Source organism: Triticum urartu, chromosome 2 (assembly GCF_003073215.2).
Source record: "Triticum urartu cultivar G1812 chromosome 2, Tu2.1, whole genome shotgun sequence".
Classification (NCBI taxonomy): Eukaryota; Viridiplantae; Streptophyta; class Magnoliopsida; order Poales; family Poaceae; genus Triticum; species Triticum urartu.
The window spans coordinates 723,030,434-723,049,684 of NC_053023.1; the positions used below are offsets into that span (position 1 = coordinate 723,030,434).

At 46.2% G+C, this 19,251-nt stretch overlaps 1 protein-coding gene across 1 annotated transcript; it reads left to right on the forward strand.

The window, feature by feature from the left end:
- Positions 1-204: 204 nt before the first annotated feature.
- LOC125540127 lies at positions 205-4,721 on the forward strand. The gene is made up of 2 exons (XM_048703715.1): positions 205-417; positions 2,310-4,721. The coding sequence occupies exon 2, from the start codon at positions 2,649-2,651 to the stop codon at positions 4,536-4,538; it is 1,890 nt and encodes a 629-aa protein (XP_048559672.1). The 5' UTR covers positions 205-417; positions 2,310-2,648; the 3' UTR covers positions 4,539-4,721.
- The last annotated feature ends 14,530 nt before the right edge of the window (positions 4,722-19,251 follow it).

Below are 19,251 nucleotides of genomic sequence, written 5' to 3' on the forward strand. Positions count from 1 at the left end.
AGAATCATGATAAACTATTCCATATCCCTGGTGACGGCCGATCGGACGGCCAGGAGGGCGCTGACAAACGCGGTGAGCGAGGACCTCTGGCTCACCCGACACTCACATGGCCAAAAGCCGAGCTGTTGGATGCGGCTGGGCTGGGGCGGAGCTGAGCCGACCGTCGGGATCCCCCAATCATATGATTTGACGAGTCGATTTCATCCGCCTCTCTCCTCTGGAAGCCCCAAGGGCCAAATTCCGTCCCCCCATGGCGAAAAGCTCCCTCCTTTTCCTCCCCACGCCTCTTTATTTCCCACCTCCCCCCTCGTCTCTCCGTCTCTTCGCCCCAACTGGCCTCGGCCTGTCCCTCCTCCAAGTCCACCCATTCGCCTCAATCGGCGCCTCCGGGTTCTCCAGCCTCCCTCCAGTCCCGCGGTACGGATCTGCCTGCGCCCCTCGCTGGTTCTTGCTTTAGTGCCCAACTCTGTAACATTTTTCACTCGCTGTACTTGTTTTGCTGTGGAGATGTGTGGAGGAGTTCAGAGTTTCTTTGTGTGCTTGGCCGATGGGGTTGTTTTTGGTTCTGTTTGGGCTCTGCTGGATAATAGTCTGAAGCCTGAAGGCGATAGGAACCATGTGTGTGTGTGTGTGTGTGTGTGTGTGTGTGTGTGTGTGTGTGTGTGTGTGTGTGTGTGTGTGTGTGTGTGTGTGGAACCTTGAGGTTGCAGGATGCTTTGCCTGTCTTGATTTAGTGGCTCTCCTGGCTAAATGAATGGATTTTGGTGGTAATTTGGCAAACTGAAACGTTTGTGAATTTAGTCGCGAAGTTGGTAGGCAGATTGATGTGTTTGCAGTAAAGCTTGTTAACTTTTATTCTCCATATAATCCATGATGCCCAGCTCTGTAACATTTTTCACTCGCTATACTTATGTTCCTGTGGACTGTCGAGATGTGAGCAGGAGTTCAGAGTTTCTTTGTGCTTGGCCGATGGAGCAGTTTTTGGCTCTGTTTGGGCTGTGTTGGATAGTAGTCTGAAGCCTGAAGGCGATAGGAACCATGTGTGTGTGTCTCTCTCTCTCTCTCTCTCTATATATATATATATATATATATATAACCTTGAGGTTGCAGTATGCTTTGTCTTGGTTTAGTGGTTCTCCTGGCTAAATGAATGGATTCCATTCGTAAATTGGCAGACTAAAATTACATTTGTGAATTTAGTCGCAAAGTTGGCAGGCAGATTGATGTCTTTTTGCAGTAAAGCATGTTAACTTTTATTCTCCATATAATCCATGATGCATACTGTAAGCTGCTTTGTTTGTCTTATTTCGGCAGTTCCTGTACTTCACATTAGTTGAGGCTTTAAACCAAGAATTTATTAAGTCCTTGGAATTCCTAAGAGAATTAAAGGAAGTCTGCTGCCGTGCTTGCAATAGCTGGAAACAATCGAGTCATGTTGATGTTGTCAGGCATGTTAGGATTCAGCTTGGCATGGATTTGGATCAAATTTGCATTCTGATATAGGTTGTTTCTTGGATTTGGCTGCCGGTGTTGTACACATGATGCTTGTCATTTTTGTCTCTTAGAGTCGGCTCATTTTTCTTTTCATGTGGTCCCCTTCATTAGTATTTTTGTGTCGAGTAAATCCTAGTATGAGAAGAGCGCATGTGGACATAACTACCAACTTATCACCATGCATATGTATCTATATCCTAGTTTCTCTATTTAACCCAGCATACAAATATAATAAATCCTTTGTTTCCCTAAGAAGTCGAAGCTCGAGATGTTGAGAAAAGATCAATTTCTTCCACTTGTCCCACTAAACTGTGCCAGGAAGTTTTAACATGTATGACTGCAACTCAAATTTACAGTATAGGTAGTGAAACTAGCTGTATTGGTTTTAAAGTAGCACTACTAGCTACTAAGCGCTAATTCATGTTCATCTCAAGCAAACACCATAGCTCAAATTCTAATCATGATTCACCATTTCCTCATGTACATTAATGAACTGAAAATACATGCACCGCCTGATCAGATCTATGTTTGATGTATTCCTGTTAGCATTTTTGTCCAAGGTCATATGAACTGGTACTTGTTAATCTCATACTTCTGGATTTCCTTACAAGTTTTTGAATCACTTTATTATTTTCACCTGTGGTTCTTGCTCTATTTCAGAAACATTAAGTTGGTTGTGGATGAGTAGGCTTGATACTTAAGTCTTTTGAGTTCTCCTTCATATTTAAGAAACATTAGCTTCTGTCAGTTGTTTTCTTTTTATCAGTTCTTATTTTGTGTAGCTAAATTTTGCCTGCTACTTGACTTTCTTGCAGATCTCAGAGGACGTTTAATTGCATGATATGAAGTCTGTTTGTGGATTCCCTTTTATGCATAAGATGCAGTGCACATGATTTTTGCCCGTAGTGCTGCAACATCACGATTTCTCACTTGGGACCAGCAAGCCTAAGGCTCATGGACAGAGCTGATACTTCAGGCTTCATCGGTAGTGGCTCGAATTGCAAGAATATTGACGTGTACTTCCATTTTGTGTATACTATATACTTTCTTGGTGGTGAAGTTGTTAAACTGGGGTTTTGATTGTTCGGCCACTGGACAGCGCTCTAGTCTTTCTCTGTCCTAGTCCTACATTATACACATATATATTTACTGGGATGGACCTTAATATGACAAATCTTTGGCTTCATGGGAAGGAACATATAGCCGCTTCATTCTCTCAAGCTGAACAGAGCTCAGAAGCAGTCGAGACTTCTAGAAAATCATTTGGGCAGAGGAGTCGAAGTTCCCCTGTTCCTGATGATGACTGCAGGCTGGTCCTAGGACTTGGACCAATGCCAAATCTGTATTCCGCTGATAGCCAATCATCCGGTGGCAACAAAGTTAAATTATCTGGAATTTTGTTCACCCAACATTGTACTGCAAGTGATCCTGGGTTACTGGTGGGGACTTCAAGAGGCAGCTCAAGAAATTTGCAGTCCACAACACTGCCTGGCCGCAAGGAGCATTCACACAAAAGAAAAAATGGTGTTGTCTTCCCACATATTGGCGAGGGATCAACTTCAGCCAAAAGGAAGTCAGGTGATTATCAGCTGTCACCTCTGTTTGCTCCAAGATCAGATGTTCTTTTTATTGATAGAACAATGGCAGAGCCTGATGTCCAGCAACACCTTGGAACCGGATATGAGGCCGATCATGATTTATCTCTTGATCAGCACGGGGTTGAGCACAGCCCCGAGCCTTCTGCAACAACTGGCTGTTCTTTTGCTGCAACTTCAGATACAATAGATAGCACTGATAATGGGGAGCAGAAAAGTCATCAGCGCCATCTCAAGAAGTGTCGGTTCAATGGGTGTTCCAAGGGCGGAAGGGGTGCATCAGGACTCTGCATTTCCCATGGCGGCGGTCACCGGTGCCAAAAGCCAGGTTGCAATAAAGGGGCCGAGAGCCGAATGGCGTACTGCAAATCGCACGGAGGAGGAAAGCGGTGCCAAGAGCTAGGCTGCACCAAAAGCGCCGAAGGGAAGACAGAGTTCTGCATCGCTCACGGCGGTGGGCACCGGTGCGGGGTTCCGGAGTGCTCCAAAGCAGCCCGGGGAAGATCGGGACTTTGCATAAAACACGGCGGAGGGAAGAGGTGCATGACGGAGGGCTGCACCAGGAGCGCCGAAGGGTATCCTGGGGTGTGCATCGCGCACGGAGGTGGTCGCCGGTGCCAGTACCCGGACTGCAGCAAGGGAGCACAGGGAGGCACCCTGTTCTGCAAGTCCCATGGTGGGGGCAAACGGTGCGTATCTGAAGGTTGCACCAAAGGGGCCGAGGGCAGCACGTTGCTATGCAAAGGGCATGGCGGCGGAAAGAGGTGCCTCTTCGAGGGAGACGCGGCGTGTCCTAAGAGTGTTCACGGCGGGACCAGCTTCTGCGTGGTGCATGGAGGAGGCAAAAGGTGTGTGGCACCAGGGTGCACCAAGAGCGCTCGCGGTCGCACTGACTGCTGCGTGAGGCATGGCGGTGGCAAGCGCTGCAAATCAGATGGGTGCGACAAGAGCGCGCAGGGGAGCACGGACTTCTGCAAGGCGCACGGCGGGGGCAAGCGGTGCGCCTGGAGCGCCGGCTGTGACAAGTTTGCCAGGGGGAGGAGCGGCCTGTGCTCTGCTCATGGAAACCTGACGGCCTCGAAGCAGACCGGAAGCATGATCGGGCATGGCCTCTTCAGCGGGATCGTCTCTTCTTCCTCGACGCCGGGCAGCGGCATGGACCGAGTGATCTCCTCTTCTCTCCCTGGCGCCTCGTCAGATTGCTGCGGCGAGTCGTTGGAACTCATGCAGAGTGGCAGGCTCATACCGCCACAGCTGCTGGTTCCTGGCTCCCTGCAGAAACCATCGTCTTCGTTTAACCTGCCGGGCAATGGCCAAGAAGGAGGTGGTGGTAGCCGGGACCAGAGCTTCGGGTTCGTCGTGCCGGAGGGAAGGGTGCACGGCGGAGGGCTCATGTCGATGCTCCGAGCAGGACACCTGGGAAGCAACATCAACATCCCGGAATCCTGATGAAAATGACACATATTCTGTGTGTGTGCTTTGTGCTTTTGCGCCCAGCAACCGTATGATGCTTTAGTGTACAGAGCTTCATTGTACTTGTTCGTCTATGAACGAAATTGCATTATCATGAACTTGTATTGGTACGCAAATAGTCGTTGAAATTTCCAAATCTTCTGTGCGTGTTGTGTCAAACCTGTTCCGATTTCATCACGTTCTCAAATATCCCCACCAAAGAAGCTTTCCAAATAGCAGTACAATTAAAGAAGAAATCGGTTACCAAGTCGGAATCAAACCACATCGCCCTTGAAGTTAAATGCAAACGAAAACCACCGTGCAAAGGCAACGCATAGTGGTGAACAACCCAAAGAAAGAGAAAAGCAAGAAGGGAAAATAGATTGCACCCATGGCCATGGACGACGCGGGGCGCCCGGAGTTGCCCACGGACGTCCTGGTGGAGATCCTGCTGCGGCTGCCGCCGACCTGCCGGCGCCGAGTCCGCCTCGTCTGCAGGCTCTGGCGCGACGTCATCGACGAGCACACCACGGAGATGCAGAGCCGCGCCACGGCCCTCCTCTGGGATACCTGTCCAAGTCGTCGACGACGAGCTACAAAGAGCTATGGCGTCGGGACAAAGCGGTACCATACATGCGCCCCAGTAGTAGCCTGCATCTCATCGGCACGTGCAATGGTCTTCTCTGCCTGTGCGACAACAAGACGGCTCCCGGCGGCGCCGTCACCCTGGTCAACCCGGCCACCGACGAGGTGCTGCCCGTCCCGCCGCTGCCTTGCGCACTCCCGTATTTCCGGCCTGCTGGGAGATACGCCTCCTGGGAGAACTGGCACGAGGCGTACAGCTTCGGGTACCACCCTACGTCCGGGCGGTACAAGGTGGTGCACGTCCCATGCAGCATTAGCAAGGCATACAAGTTCGACGACATGCAGGTGCTCACCCTAGGGGAGGCGTCTTGGCGGAAGGTTCCGGCTGGCCCTGTGGAGGGAGCGAGGTGCAACCTCGGCGCCGGCATAGTCAGCGTCGACGGCGCGACGTACTGGGTCATAGAGAGTGCCGGAGCGAGCTGGGTCGTGTCATTTGACCTCGAGAGCGAGGAGGTCACTCGTGTCAAGGGGCTGCCTGCCCAACCGGCCAGGCCTGATCACTACCACCTGACGGAGGTGAACGGGAGGCTGGGCATTGTTGTCCGTAGCCTTTCGGGAACAATAAAGGTGTGGGTACTGGACAAGGGGCGGCGAAAGTGGAGCTATCGGTACAACCTTACGCGGTATCGTGTCCCGCGGCCACACTTCGTGTATGGCGAATGCATCTTGACACTGCAGGAGTGCTCGATATGTGGGCACTACAGACGGAAAGGCATGTGGTCATCATCCAACTACGCGGTGACGGTGCGGGTCAGGCACCAGGCTCATGGGACGCTGATGGGGGCGATAATAGCCGGCTGGTGCCGGACATTCTCCTACGTCAAGACGATGGAGCCACTTAGCGTTTATAAGTTGCCAATAGTTAATGCCTAATTAGGATGTTCGTCTCTTAATGACAAATTAGTTATTCTACTAGCAGAGACGAGACGCCCATTGCCGTGTTGTTTTCTTTTTAGAACTGATATCTTTTGGCAAATGATTTTCATCTTGGCTTCCATCGTTTTTTTTACTCTCCTATTTTTTCTCTGTTGCGCATGTTAGTTGTTAGGTTTCTACTTATGTTTATATTTTGGTTAACGAAAATCCTAGACTTACGGACAAGTTCCACTCATCTCCGGTTAAGTCTATTTGGTTTATAGAGAATCAAAACTGATTTACCAATGTGCCAAATGCTATGGTTCTTCCATATGATTTCTGAATTCATTCAGAAGTAATTCGTCGAGATCGTGCACTCTTTTCTTATTTATCCGAAACTCTTTTCTTAGGCCCTGTTTGGTTCCAAATAAGTCACCAACTTATAAGTCGAAAAGTGCAAAAAGTGACTTATTTTGCCAAACGGAACCAACTTATAAGTCACCCCAACTTATAAGTCATAAGTTACTTCACCCCAACTTAAAACTTATAAGTCACCCCTTTTTGCATGGGTCCCACCATCTTTACATAAAAAAACAAGGTGGGAAGGTGTGTTCAGGTGACTTATAAGTCAGGTGACAACCAAATAGGCGTGACTTATAAGTCACTGGTTTTAAGTCACCTGACTTATAAGTCACGCAAAGTGCAACTTGATAGATCAAATCTATTTTTGAAATAGACAACTGGCACACATTCCCTTTTAAAAAAGATCGAAACACCAACCACCACAGTTAGATTTTTTTTAGATTTGTTGGTAAAATATTGGTATTAAACCAATTTTTTAGATTTGTTGAATATTGGTATTAAACCCAAAACTGTCAGCGGATGATCAGTGAGCTAAAAAAAGAAAAATGGACTGCTATTTTTCTTCTCTGTTGTGCATGTTAGTTGTTAGGTTTCTACTTATTTTTATATTTTGGTTAACAAAAATCCAGACTTACGGACCATCTTTGGTTAAGTCTATTTGGTTTATAGGGAATCAAAATCGATTTACCAATGAGTGCCAAATGTTATGGTTCTTCCATATCATTTCTGAATTCATTTAGAAATAATTCATCGAGATCGTGCACCCTTTTCTTATTTATCCGAAATAGACAACTCGCACAACTCCCTTTCCAAAAAAATCAAAACACCAACAATAGTTATTTTTATATTTGTTGGTAAAATATTGATATTAAACCCAAAACTGTCAGCGGATGGCTACCGAGCTAAAAAAAGAAGAAGAAAAATGGACAGCTATTTTTCTTCTCTATTGTGCATGTTAGTTGTTAGGTTTCTACTTATGTTTATATTTTGGTTAACGAAAATCCTAGACTTACGGACAAGTTCTACTCATCTCCGGTTAACTCTATTTGGTTTATAGAGAATCAAAACTGATTTACCAATGAGTGCTAAATGCTATGGTTCTTCCATATGATTTCTGAATTCATTCAGAAGTAATTCGTCGAGATCATGCCCCCTTTTCTTATTTATCCATTTTTTTTAATAAAGTGCAACTTGATAGATCCAATCTATTATTGAAATAGATAACTAGCACACACTCCCTATAAAAAATACACCAACCACTACAGTTAGATTTTTTAGATTTCTTGGTAAAATATTGGTATTAAACCCGAAACTGTCAAAAGATGGCCAGTGAGCTAAAAAAGAAAAAAGTGGTTATATTTTTCATATGCTCTTCTTTTATAGATAGAACGAACAAAAAATAAAGTATTTTATCACTTACTTTCCCCGCCCTTGTTTGATCGGTGGTGAGGACTTTCGTGACGCACTGTGGATGGAACTCCGTCCTAGAGACGATGGTGGCGGGCGTGCCGGTGCTCACATGGCCAATGGTGTTCGAGCAGTTCATCACCGAGAGGTTGCTCATGGCGGTGCTTCGGATCAGGGAGCTTCTGTGGCCGGGCAGTGCCGGCATTTGGAGCACCAGATACCTAGAAAACGACGTGGGCCCCGCCGAAGCTGTGGCACCGTGCGCCTAAGACTAGCCACAATGGGTAGTAACATAGAGTGGTAACATGTCCATGTTACTACTCTATGTTATTACCTCTATAGTGGGGAGTAACATATGTGTGATAACATGCAATACTTTATTTATTATACAATAGACTCATCTTGCCTTAATATGTGTGATATTACTCATACTAGTAGTAACTAGCTATGTTACTACATGCCTCTCTTTCTTCATTTATTACTTGCCACATCATCTATTTTATGTAGATATGTGTGATGTTACTATCTATGTTAATCCCACTGTGGGTAGTCTAAGACTCATTCTTCTTAGCCATAGACAGGGCATTTATTTGTAAGAGAGATGGCAGAACAAGCATTTGTGTTTTTATTACATATAAAGTTTTTTTGCGAATTATTTATTACTTATAAATTTGTGATCATCCTGGCAGTTATCAAGATATATTCAATATTTGTGGTCGTTGTGGAGCTGTTTTTACTACTTGTAAGTACGATTTCCATGCGTGCTAAAGAAGAGGTACATGATCTGCTACTCGACATTTGTCTGAGAGCAATTTCTTTTTGTTTCTGAAGAAAAAAAACACGGCCTGGTGATTGGTCCCTGCACTAAATATTTACGCTACTTAAACATGAAATATATTAACCTACTGATTTACTCAATGTTGTAGATGGATGGTCCAGGAGAAAATGTACTGAGACTCTGATGATGCAGTGATTTCTTCTTCTTCTTCCAGGAGTTGGACCAAGTGTGGCGGTTTGGTCCTTGCATGATTCTGAAGGCTCTGTTAATTGATGAGCCTCAGCAACAAGCATGATGTTCAGCGTTAGTGTTCCATAGTCCACACCATGGTGTATTATTCCCATCTTGGTTGATGTACAGCTTGCTTAGTGCTTATGACTTGCTGTACCTCTGTTTTGTCACCTGAGACTAGACTGTAAAACAATGCTTCTGTAGAGCTTGTAATCTGAGACTCTTGACCGTCATTGGGCTTTGAGGTTCTCCGATCTATTCCCTCCGTTCCAAAATAGATGACCCAACTTTATAAGTTAGTATAAAGTTGGGTCATCTATTTTAGAACGGAGAGAGTACGTAGTAGTTAATGTAAAATTAGATGGAAGTGTTGAACCCTTTGCTCGGGCCGCGGTTGTATATATATGATGTGTGCCGTGCCTTACAACAATAGATCAAGAGGAAATCGATCATGTTCGGTACAGGAGGTTTGAGGAGATAGAGCAGAAGAAGAGATAAGAAGAGATACAAGTTAAACACCTTTCCTATCCCTATACAACATCTTCTAACACTCCCCCTCAATCTAAACCTCAAGAAACTTTTGCAAGGTTAAGATTGTACTTGAACTCGTCCAATCTCCTCATGGTGAGAGGTTTTGTGAAGCCATCAGCAAGTTGATCTCCAGTAGGTACAAACCGAATATCAAGGAGCTTTCAAGCTACCCTTTCTCTGACAAAGTGGAAATCAACTTCAATATGTTTAGTGCGTGCATGAAAAACATGATTGGCTGAAAGATAGGTTGCAGCAATATTATCACACCATAATCTTGCAGCTTGTGGAGCCTTGATTCCAAGTTCATAAAGCAAAGTCTGTATCCACATTACTTCAGCTGTAGCATTTGCCAAAGCTTTGTATTCAGCCTCTGTACTTGATCGTGAGTGAGTAGCCTGTTTTCTTGCACTCCAGGATATAAGATTAGTTCCCAGAAACACAGCAAAACCACCTGTGGATCTTCTATCATCAGCACACCCAGCCCAGTCTGCATCAGAGTAAGCAGTAACAAGCAGAGATGGAGATTTGGTAATTTGAAGTCCAAGTCCTTCAGAAAACTTAAGATACCTTAAAATCCTTTTGACTGCAGTCCAGTGAGTTGTTCTAGGTGCATGTAAATACTGACATACCTTATTCACAGAGTAAGAAATATTAGGACGTGTAAGAGTCAAATATTGCAAAGCACCCACAACACTTCTGTAATTAGTTGCATCCTCTGGTCCAAGAGCTTCTCCACTTTCAAGAGTAAGTTTCTCAGAAGTTGAAATTGGTGTGCTTACAGGCTTACAATGTTGCAGTCCTACTCTTCTAAGTATGTCAGTAGTATATTTTTCCTGAGTAAGAAGAATACCATCCTTAACCTACTTGACCTCTATGCCAAGGAAATAGTGAAGATCTCCCAAATCCTTGAGAGCAAACTCCAACTTAAGATCTCTAAGCAAACAGGTGGTAGCATCTGAACTTGAACTTGCAACAATTATATCATCAACATAAACAAGTACAAATATAGTGATATTACCCTTATGATAAAAGAACAATGAAGTATCTGCTTTTGATGGTGTAAACCCAAGTTGTTGTAATTGCATGCTCAACCTTGAGTACCAAGCTCTTGGGGTGTGACGCTCGGATAATCAAGCTACAGTAACCCTCTAGTAATGATGCCTTGTCACCACTGTTACTATTGTTAATCTCGCGTTAGTTCGAAACCGGTTTGAATTCAAAATTCAAAATCAGGGCAAACAATAAAAGTTTTCAAACATTAAAACTAAAATGTTCAAGATGGGACAAATAAATCCTAAGTAATAATGGTGGAGAAACCACACTTGTATAAAATGTGTAAATACTCAAAAATGAATAAAACAGTAGCAAAATAAATTAATTAAATGCCTTTTGCATTTTGTAAAATATTAAACTATTTTATTTAGCTGTCCAAATTAATGTGGCAGTGGTATATTTAACATACTACATTTAGGTGTTGTTCTCACATTCTATAAAATTGAAATAAATTAAAATTTGACATAAATAGAAAAGGAATAATTAAAGGAAAAGAGAAAGTAGAAAACAGTTACTAGACTAAAACAAAGGAGAACCCCCCTTTTTTGCTAAAAAGAGAAAGTAGAAAACAGTTACTAGACTAAACAAAGGAGAACCCCCCCTTTTTTGCTGGGCCTTAGCCCAGCTATGCCACTAGGCCGCCCCCTCACCCCACTGTTTAACCCCCACTCCCGGAGACGGAACCCTAACTGACACCCACTCGCCTCCCACACGATCCCCTCTCCTCCCTCTGTCCCCCGATCCAGATGGGGGGGGGATGCCCCTGACGCCGCCCCACCGCGCCTCCGACCTCCTTCACGACGCTACCTCGTCGGCGTCACCCCTCCCGGCCTTCTTCCTCACCCTCCTGCACGTCGCCCGTCTTCCCCAAGCTCCGCAGGACGCCGTGCTCGCCGCCCCGACGCCAACCGCCGTCGCCCGGAACCGTCGTCCTCATCCCCACCTCGTCGGATGGCCACGACCTCCCCTGGCTTCACCGAGTCCTCCACGAGCTCCGCAGTGAGCCTCTCCGACGATCCCCCACCTTCCCCCTCAATCTCGTTGCCGTAACCGCCGTCCGCGTCCTCGTGTTGCCGCGGCCACGATGCCCGACCAGACCTCCGTCTCCCCCTTTACCTTGTTGCTGCTCACTGGCGCGCGTGCACGACGCCACCCGCGCCTGCTTGCCTCTGTGTTTCACCCGAGCATGCCCCGACCGCGCCGCACCTAGCCTCGCCCGCCGCCGCCCATGCTGCTCCCGCTGTCGCGCTCGCGCATCTCTGCTTGCCCTGCTCGGCTGCTCCCCCCGTCGTGCGCCTGCCCGTGCGCGCTCCCCGCGCCAAGTGCCGCGCGCGTGCCCAGGGCGCACCCCTGGCTTGGTCGGCCTTCCTCCTCCGCCCTTGGCTGCGGCCACGCGCATGCACGCTCGCTGCACCCGCCGCCTCTGCTTGCGTTGCCGCCTCCCTACTACGGTCCCGCGTCGGCGCTCGTTGCCGCCCGCGACCGTGCTTCGCTCGGCCCCGCGCAGCCTCGCCACTCACCGCCGAGCGCCCGCCCCGTCGCCTCGGGTCCGCTTCGACGGGCGGTGCGCCCGCTGGCCGCACGCCCGTTCGGGCCACACCCGATATGCCCCCCAGGGCCTATGACAAGGGGGCCCAGCCCCAGAACATTTAAAAAAAGATAGATAAAAAATATAAGAACAATAAATTTAATTAATTAATTAAATCAATTAATTAACTTAATTAATCCTAATTAGATTAACTTAATCACTAATTATACTAGTTAATCTGTTTTAGTTAATCTCAGTCAATGACGGTGGGACCCACTTGTTAGGTTGACCAGTCAAACCCTGTTGACTGCTGACGTCAGCATGACATCATGCTGATGTCATAAATCCATTTTCGGATTAATTTAAATAATTAATTAAATTCCAGAAATTATTAAAATCTTTAGAAAATCATATCTTTTAATCCGTAACTCGGATTAAATTATTTTCAACATGAAAGTTGCTCAGAACGACGAGGCGAATCCGGATATGCAGCCCGTTCGTCCGCCACACACCCCTAACATATCCAACTCGCAACTTTCCCCCTCCAGCTCCTCTGCCCGAAAACGCGAAACACCAGGGATACTTTCCCGGATGTTTCGCCCCTTCACCGGAATCACCTCATACCGCGTTAGGGCCCGCCTAGCATCACGCATTGCTTTGTCATGCATCGTTACGCATCTGTTTGCATTGTATTCATTGTTTCTTCCCCCTCTTCTCCCGCTAGACACCGAGACCGACGCCGCTGCTACCCAGTACGACTACGGAGTTGACGACCCCTCTCTCTTGCCAGAGCAACCAAGCAAGCCCCCCTTGATCACCAGATATCGCCTATTCTTCTCTATACTGCTTGCATTAGAGTAGTGTAGCCTGATACTGCTTTCAGTTAATCATATACTGCTGCATAGCCTGTCCTTGCTACTACTGTTGTTACCTTTACCTGCTATCCTACAAGCTTAGTATAGGATGCTAGTGTTCCATCAGTGGCCCTACATTCTTGTCCGTCTGCCATGCTATACTATCAGGCCGTGATCACTAGGGAGGTGATCACGGGTATATACTATATACTTTATATACATGACACATGTGGTGACTAAAGTCGGGTCCGCTCGTTGAGTACCCGCAAGTGATTCTGATGAGGGGGCTGAAAGGACAGGTGGCTCCATCCCGGTAGAGGTGGGCCTGGGTTCCCGACGGCCCCCAACTGATACTTTGTGGCGGAGCGACAGGGCAGGTTGAGACCACCTAGGAGAGAGGTGGGCCTGGCCCTGGTCGGCGTTCGCGGATACTTAACATGCTTAACGAGATCTTGGTATTTGATCTGAGTTGGGTCGTTGACCTTATACGCACTAACCGCCACGTGGGACAAGATATGGGCAACCGGCGTCGTGGTATCAGCTGAAGCACTTCGTGACATCAGCGACTGAGCGGCGCGCGCCGGATTGGAACGTAAGCCTGCTCTTGTATTAAGGGGGCTAGTTCTGCTTCCGGCCGCCCTCGCAACGTGCAGGTGTGCTAAGGGCGATGGGCCCAGACCCCTGTGCGCTTAGGTTTAGACCGGCGTGCTGACCTCTTTGTTGTGCCTAGGTGGGGCTGCGACGTGTTGATCTTCCGCGGCCGGGCATGACCCAGAAAAGTGTGTCCGGCCAAATGGGATCGAGCGTGTCGGGTAATGTGGTGCACCCCTGCAGGGAAGTTGATCTATTCAAATAGCCGTGTCCACGGTAACAGGCGACCCGGAGTTGTACCTTGACCTTATGACAACTAGAACTGGATACTTAATAAAACACACCCTTCCAAGTGCCAGATATAACCCGGTGATCGCTCTCTAACAGGGCAACGAGGAGGGGATCGCCGGGTAGGTTTATGCTATGCGATGCTACTTGGAGGACTTCAGTCTACTCTCTTCTACATGCTGCAAGACGGAGGCTGCCAGAAGCGTAGTCTTCGACAGGATTAGCTATCCCCCTCTTATTCTGGCATTCTGCAGTTCAGTCCACTGAGATGGCCCTTTACACAAATATCCATGCATATGTAGTGTAGCTCCTTGCTTGCGAGTACTTTGGATGAGTACTCACGGTTGCCTTGTTCCCCCTTTTCCCCATTTCTCTACCCGATTGCTGCGACCAGATGATGGAGCCCAGGATCCAGACGCCATCTTCGACGACGATTCCTACTACTCTGGAGGTGCCTACTACTACGTGCAGCCCGCTGACGATGACCGGGAGTAGTTAGGAGGATCCCAGGCAGGAGGCTTGCGCCTCGTTCGATCTGTATCCCCGTTTGTGCTAGCCTTCTTAAGGCAAACTTGTTTACTTATGTCTGTACTCGGATATTGTTGCTTCCGCTGACTCGTCTATGATCGAGCACTTGTATTCGAGCTATCGAGGCCCCTGGCTTGTATTATGATGCTTGTATGACTTATTTATGTTTTTAGAGTTGTGTTGTGATATCTTCCCGTGAGTCCCTTATCTTGATCGTACACGTTTGCGTGCATGATTAGTGTATGATTAAATCGGGGGCGTCACAAGTTGGTATCAGATCCGACTGCCTGTAGGAATCCCCCTTACTAACTCCTTGGCCGAAGTCGAGTCTAGTCAATTGCAGAATTGTTTTACTAACATGGCTGTGTGGCCCATGGGCCCACGTCGCCATTGAGTGGTATTAGGATCTTTTATTCCTCGTCTATACTCTGGGATTCTGACATCTCTTCTATTCGGGTTAAATGATTTTCTAAAATCTAACGTTAGGTTCTCGAAAACTCTTCCTCCCGGAGAGCCCTTCAGTCCAGATGATCGCCGGCTGCACCCGAAGGTTTCGAAGTTACTCTCTGATACTCTTTCGAGACTTTGTGCCATCGCTTTTGCAATTCCCATCCATCGATATACCTCTATGGATAACCACGTACACTTGTCATTCATACATTCATCCCCAGTTGATCTTGTTATTACAAGATACATCGAAATTCTCTCTATTGTTCCGAGAATACTTTGTGCCTACTGCCTTGCAGTTCTTTGCCACCTGAATACCCCTGCGGATAATTCCTCGCTCTTACCGAGTATCCGCTCATCCCCAGTTGTTCATGTGTTTCACAAAATTCTTCCAAATACTATCCGATCTTTCGAGGACCCTCATTTGCCTATGGCTCTTGAAATGCTTGTCTGCTTGCATTTTGGTTAATTCCAAATGGCTAGCAATATTCATGGATGTCCTTTGCCTTTATCATCTTGGGTCCCTTGATTCAATATGTTGCGAATGCTCGCAATCCTCAATCAGATCCTAGAATTCATCCTTCCGGCTCAGACGTCATATTAAACATGAGCTGGATCTCGACCAATGAAATTGCCATCGATTATACCCTTAAGCCTACTCAACTTATCCACCCTTGATCAGAGTGTTTGCTTCTAAGCCCTTGATTTGGAAATTATGATTCTTTGCCTTTGAGCTTTGAGTTAGTCAGTTGTTTCTATAATCTAGGGCCCTTGCCTGGATTCTTCCTCTAGTTGTGTGCCGATGCTCACATCAGCTCCGTTAAGAACCATCAAGTCCTTTGTTGAATTATCATCTGACAGTGTCCTTCGTATACAAAAACCTCGAGAAGTTCTTTTCAGGATACATAATACCATTGGTAAATCCTGTTGTTTGATTTGGCCAACCATGCTCTACTTTCGAGCTGGTGATATTTACTATTGAAGCTTGTGGTATATGTTTCCACGATACCCTGACGGGTTGAACCTATGCCTTCCTTAATATGTGTGAACTCGAAAGTTTTCACGAGTGATACTCTTCTGGTATTTTGCTACATAAAATTTCAACATTACAATTTCGCAAATGAGAAGTGAATGAAAGGTTATGCATTGGAGAATTGGGAGTCGACCTTGAACTCTGTGTTCATGCCCATGGACACAATGTAGATCTTATCATTAAAACCTCTCTTAAATTAATTATTCCCTTGGTATAAGTTCATCTTATATCTGGGATCTGGCCTTTTGCAATCGTGGTTCCGACCTTGTTCTCCTTTAAATATCATTTCTCGTGCAAGTTTAAGCACTTGTCTTCTGCAAAGCAATACCCAGTCCAACCTCTATTTTGATCTATCGTCGAGTAATACCCCCTGGTATCTCGACATTAGCACAGAACTGCATAACCTCTCATGAGTTCTTCATCAAGTACTACATCCTCACTGATTCCAATTTTCACGGGCTCCGAGTTTTTTTAACACTCAAAGACACCATAACTGAACCGAGTCCGCATTACGGTTCAACAACTCTTACTAATATTCTCTACTTACGAGTTTTTACCCGATCATGTCATTCCTAGCCTGATCGGCTATATCATTATTATGCTAAATCTTAACTGTGCTACCTAGTCCTTCTTCTCGGTACACAATTTTTTTTTGCTGAGCTAAGCTTACGTTGAATTCCTTGTCTTATCATTCCACCTCGGACGACAAGCTCGGTTTCGAGTTTGTGTCATACCCATGGTTCCAATAACCTCTTGCTTCATCATTCCTTTGACTTGATGTCATCGCTGATCGATTATATCTTCAGGTAATCTCTCGACAAATGTGTCGTGATCATTACCAACATTCTGAGCTCTTCCAAAATATCAATCAAATTCATGATGAGAATACCATCCTTGCCCCTCGATGATTTGTTTTGTCATCGACTACTTCCTTGCCTTCTTTCCAACACAAACTTGTTCGTGTTGTGGCTATACCTTGAGTTCCTGGCTATCCAGCTTGTCTTCTGTCCTACCTTGAAGTAATACCATCTTATATATCAAGAATGTTGTGAGAATTTCACCACCTCTTGAGAATTCTTGGTATGGTGATACTTCTCACCCTCACCATTCTTTCTTGGTACCCGTGTTGTTTCTAACCGTAATACCGACAATTGAACTATGATGTGTGAATTCATAACTTCTAGCAACCCTATTGCTTTGAAGTGAATGGTCGAGTTTCATTCTAATTCTTTTGTTCGTCAAGTCACCATTCTAACATTGATCGTGCAACCCAGCCCATATTTTGGGTGCACCTTTCAACCAATGTTTAATTGTGTATGTCTTTCCTCGAGCATACATCGTTATATCATTTGATATGACTAATGTTATCTCCTTGTTCACATAATTGTGGAAATCCATCTTTTTGGAAATCTTGACGAAATGTTGCTGAATCCATCAGCCACCTCCTCATCTCTCCTTGGATTAATGATGAACTCTTGTTTCGGAACTCGCTTCCATAGTTCATTTCCTGAAAATCTTACAATGTCAACTCGTCAATTGTGTTGCACCTTTTCTTCTCAGGCATCCCGAGTCTGAGGTATCTGTTGGGTTTCGTAGTAATTTCAAAAAAATTCCTACGCGCACGCAAGATCATGTGATTCATAGCAACGAGAGGGGAGAGTGCTGTCTACGTACCCACGCAGACCGACTGCGGAAGCGTTGACACAACGTAGAGGAAGTAGTCGTACGTCTTCACGATCCAACCGATCAAGCACCGAAACTATGGCACCTCCGAGTTCGAGCACACGTTCAGCTCGATGACGATCCCCGGACTCCGATCCAGCAAAGTGTCGGGGAAGAGTTCCGTCAGCACGACGGCGTGGTGACGATCTTGATGCACTACAGCAGCAGGGCTTCGCCTAAACTCCGCTACAGTATTATCGAGGAATATGGTGGCTGGGGGCACCGCACACGGCTAAGGAATAGATCACGTGGATCAACTTGTGTGTTCTAGGGTGCCTCTGCCTCAGTATATAAAGGACTAGAGGGGGGAGGCTGGCCGGCCAAGGTGTGGCACGCCAGGAGAGTCCTACTCCCTCTGGGAGTAGGATTCCCCCCCCCCCAATCCTAGTTGGAATAGGATTCGTGGAGGGGGAAAAGAGAGGGAGGGGGCCGGCCACCTCTCCTAGTCCTAATAGGACTAGGGGAAGGGTGAGGCGCGCAGCCCATGTAGGGCTGCCTCTTCTCTTTTCCACTAAGGCCCATCATGGCCCATTTAACTCCCGGGGGGTTCCGGTAACCTTCCCGGTACTCCGGTAAAATCCCGATTTCACCCGGAACACTTCCGATATCCAAACATAGGCTTCCAATATATCAATCTTTATGTCTCGACCATTTCGAGACTCCTCGCATGTCCGTGATCACATCCGGGACTCCGAACAACCTTCGGTACATCAAAATGCATAAACTCATAATATAACTGTCATCGTAACCTTAAGCGTGCGGACCCTACGGGTTCATGAACAATGTAGACATGACCGAGACACGTCTCCGGTCAATAACCAATAGCGGGACCTGGATGCCCATATTGGCTCCTACATATTCTACGAAGATCTTTATCGGTCAGACCGCATAACAACATACGTTGTTCCCTTTGTCATCGGTATGTTACTTGCCCGAGATTCGATCATCGGTATTCCAATACCTAGTTCAATCTCGTTACCGGCAAGTCTCTTTACTCGTTCCGTAATACATCATCTCGCAACTACCTCATTAGTTGCAATGCTTGCAAGGCTTATGTGATGTGCATTACCGAGAGGGCCCAGAGATACCTCTCCGACAATCGGAGTGACAAATCCTAATCTCGAAATACGCCAACCCAACATCTACCTTTGGAGACACCTGTAATGCTCCTTTATAATCACCCAGTTACGTTGTGACGTTTGGTAGCACCCAAAGTGTTCCTCCGGCAAACGGGAGTTGCATAATCTCATAGTCATAGGAACATGTATAAGTCATGAAGAAAGCAATAGCAACATACTAAACGATCGGGTGCTAAGCTAATGGAATGGGTCATGTCAATCAGATCATTCAACTAATGATGTGATCCCGTTAATCAAATAACAACTCCTTTGTCTATGGTTAGGAAACATAACCATCTTTGATTAACGAGCTAGTCAAGTAGAGGCATACTAGTGACACTCTGTTTGTCTATGTATTCACACATGTATTATGTTTCCGGTTAATACAATTCTCGCATGAATAATAAACATTTATCATGAAATAAGGAAATAAATAATAACTTTATTATTGCCTCTAGGGCATATTTCCTTCAGTATCCTGCCAATCAGATCTGAATCTCGGTCAGATATGATGGTTGTAAATTATTTCCAAGAGTTATAACATTGGTCTTTATGTGACCCGGTAAGGTGATGTCGTGCCTAGCACACCTGGCCGGGGGCCCTATTGTTATAGATTCCTTTTTCAGCAAGGTTATCCATTCTTCCGTGAGGAAATTGTAAGACTTATTCCACAAGTTATTCCTGATGGATCCTTTGTGTTTCCAAAGTCTGACCTTTGCTCGTAGACCATGTCAATGC

Coding starts and splice junctions, on each gene's coding strand:
- LOC125540127 (XM_048703715.1), top strand. CDS start 2,649: ATGGACCTTAATATGACAAATCTTTGGCTTCATGGGAAGGAACATATA.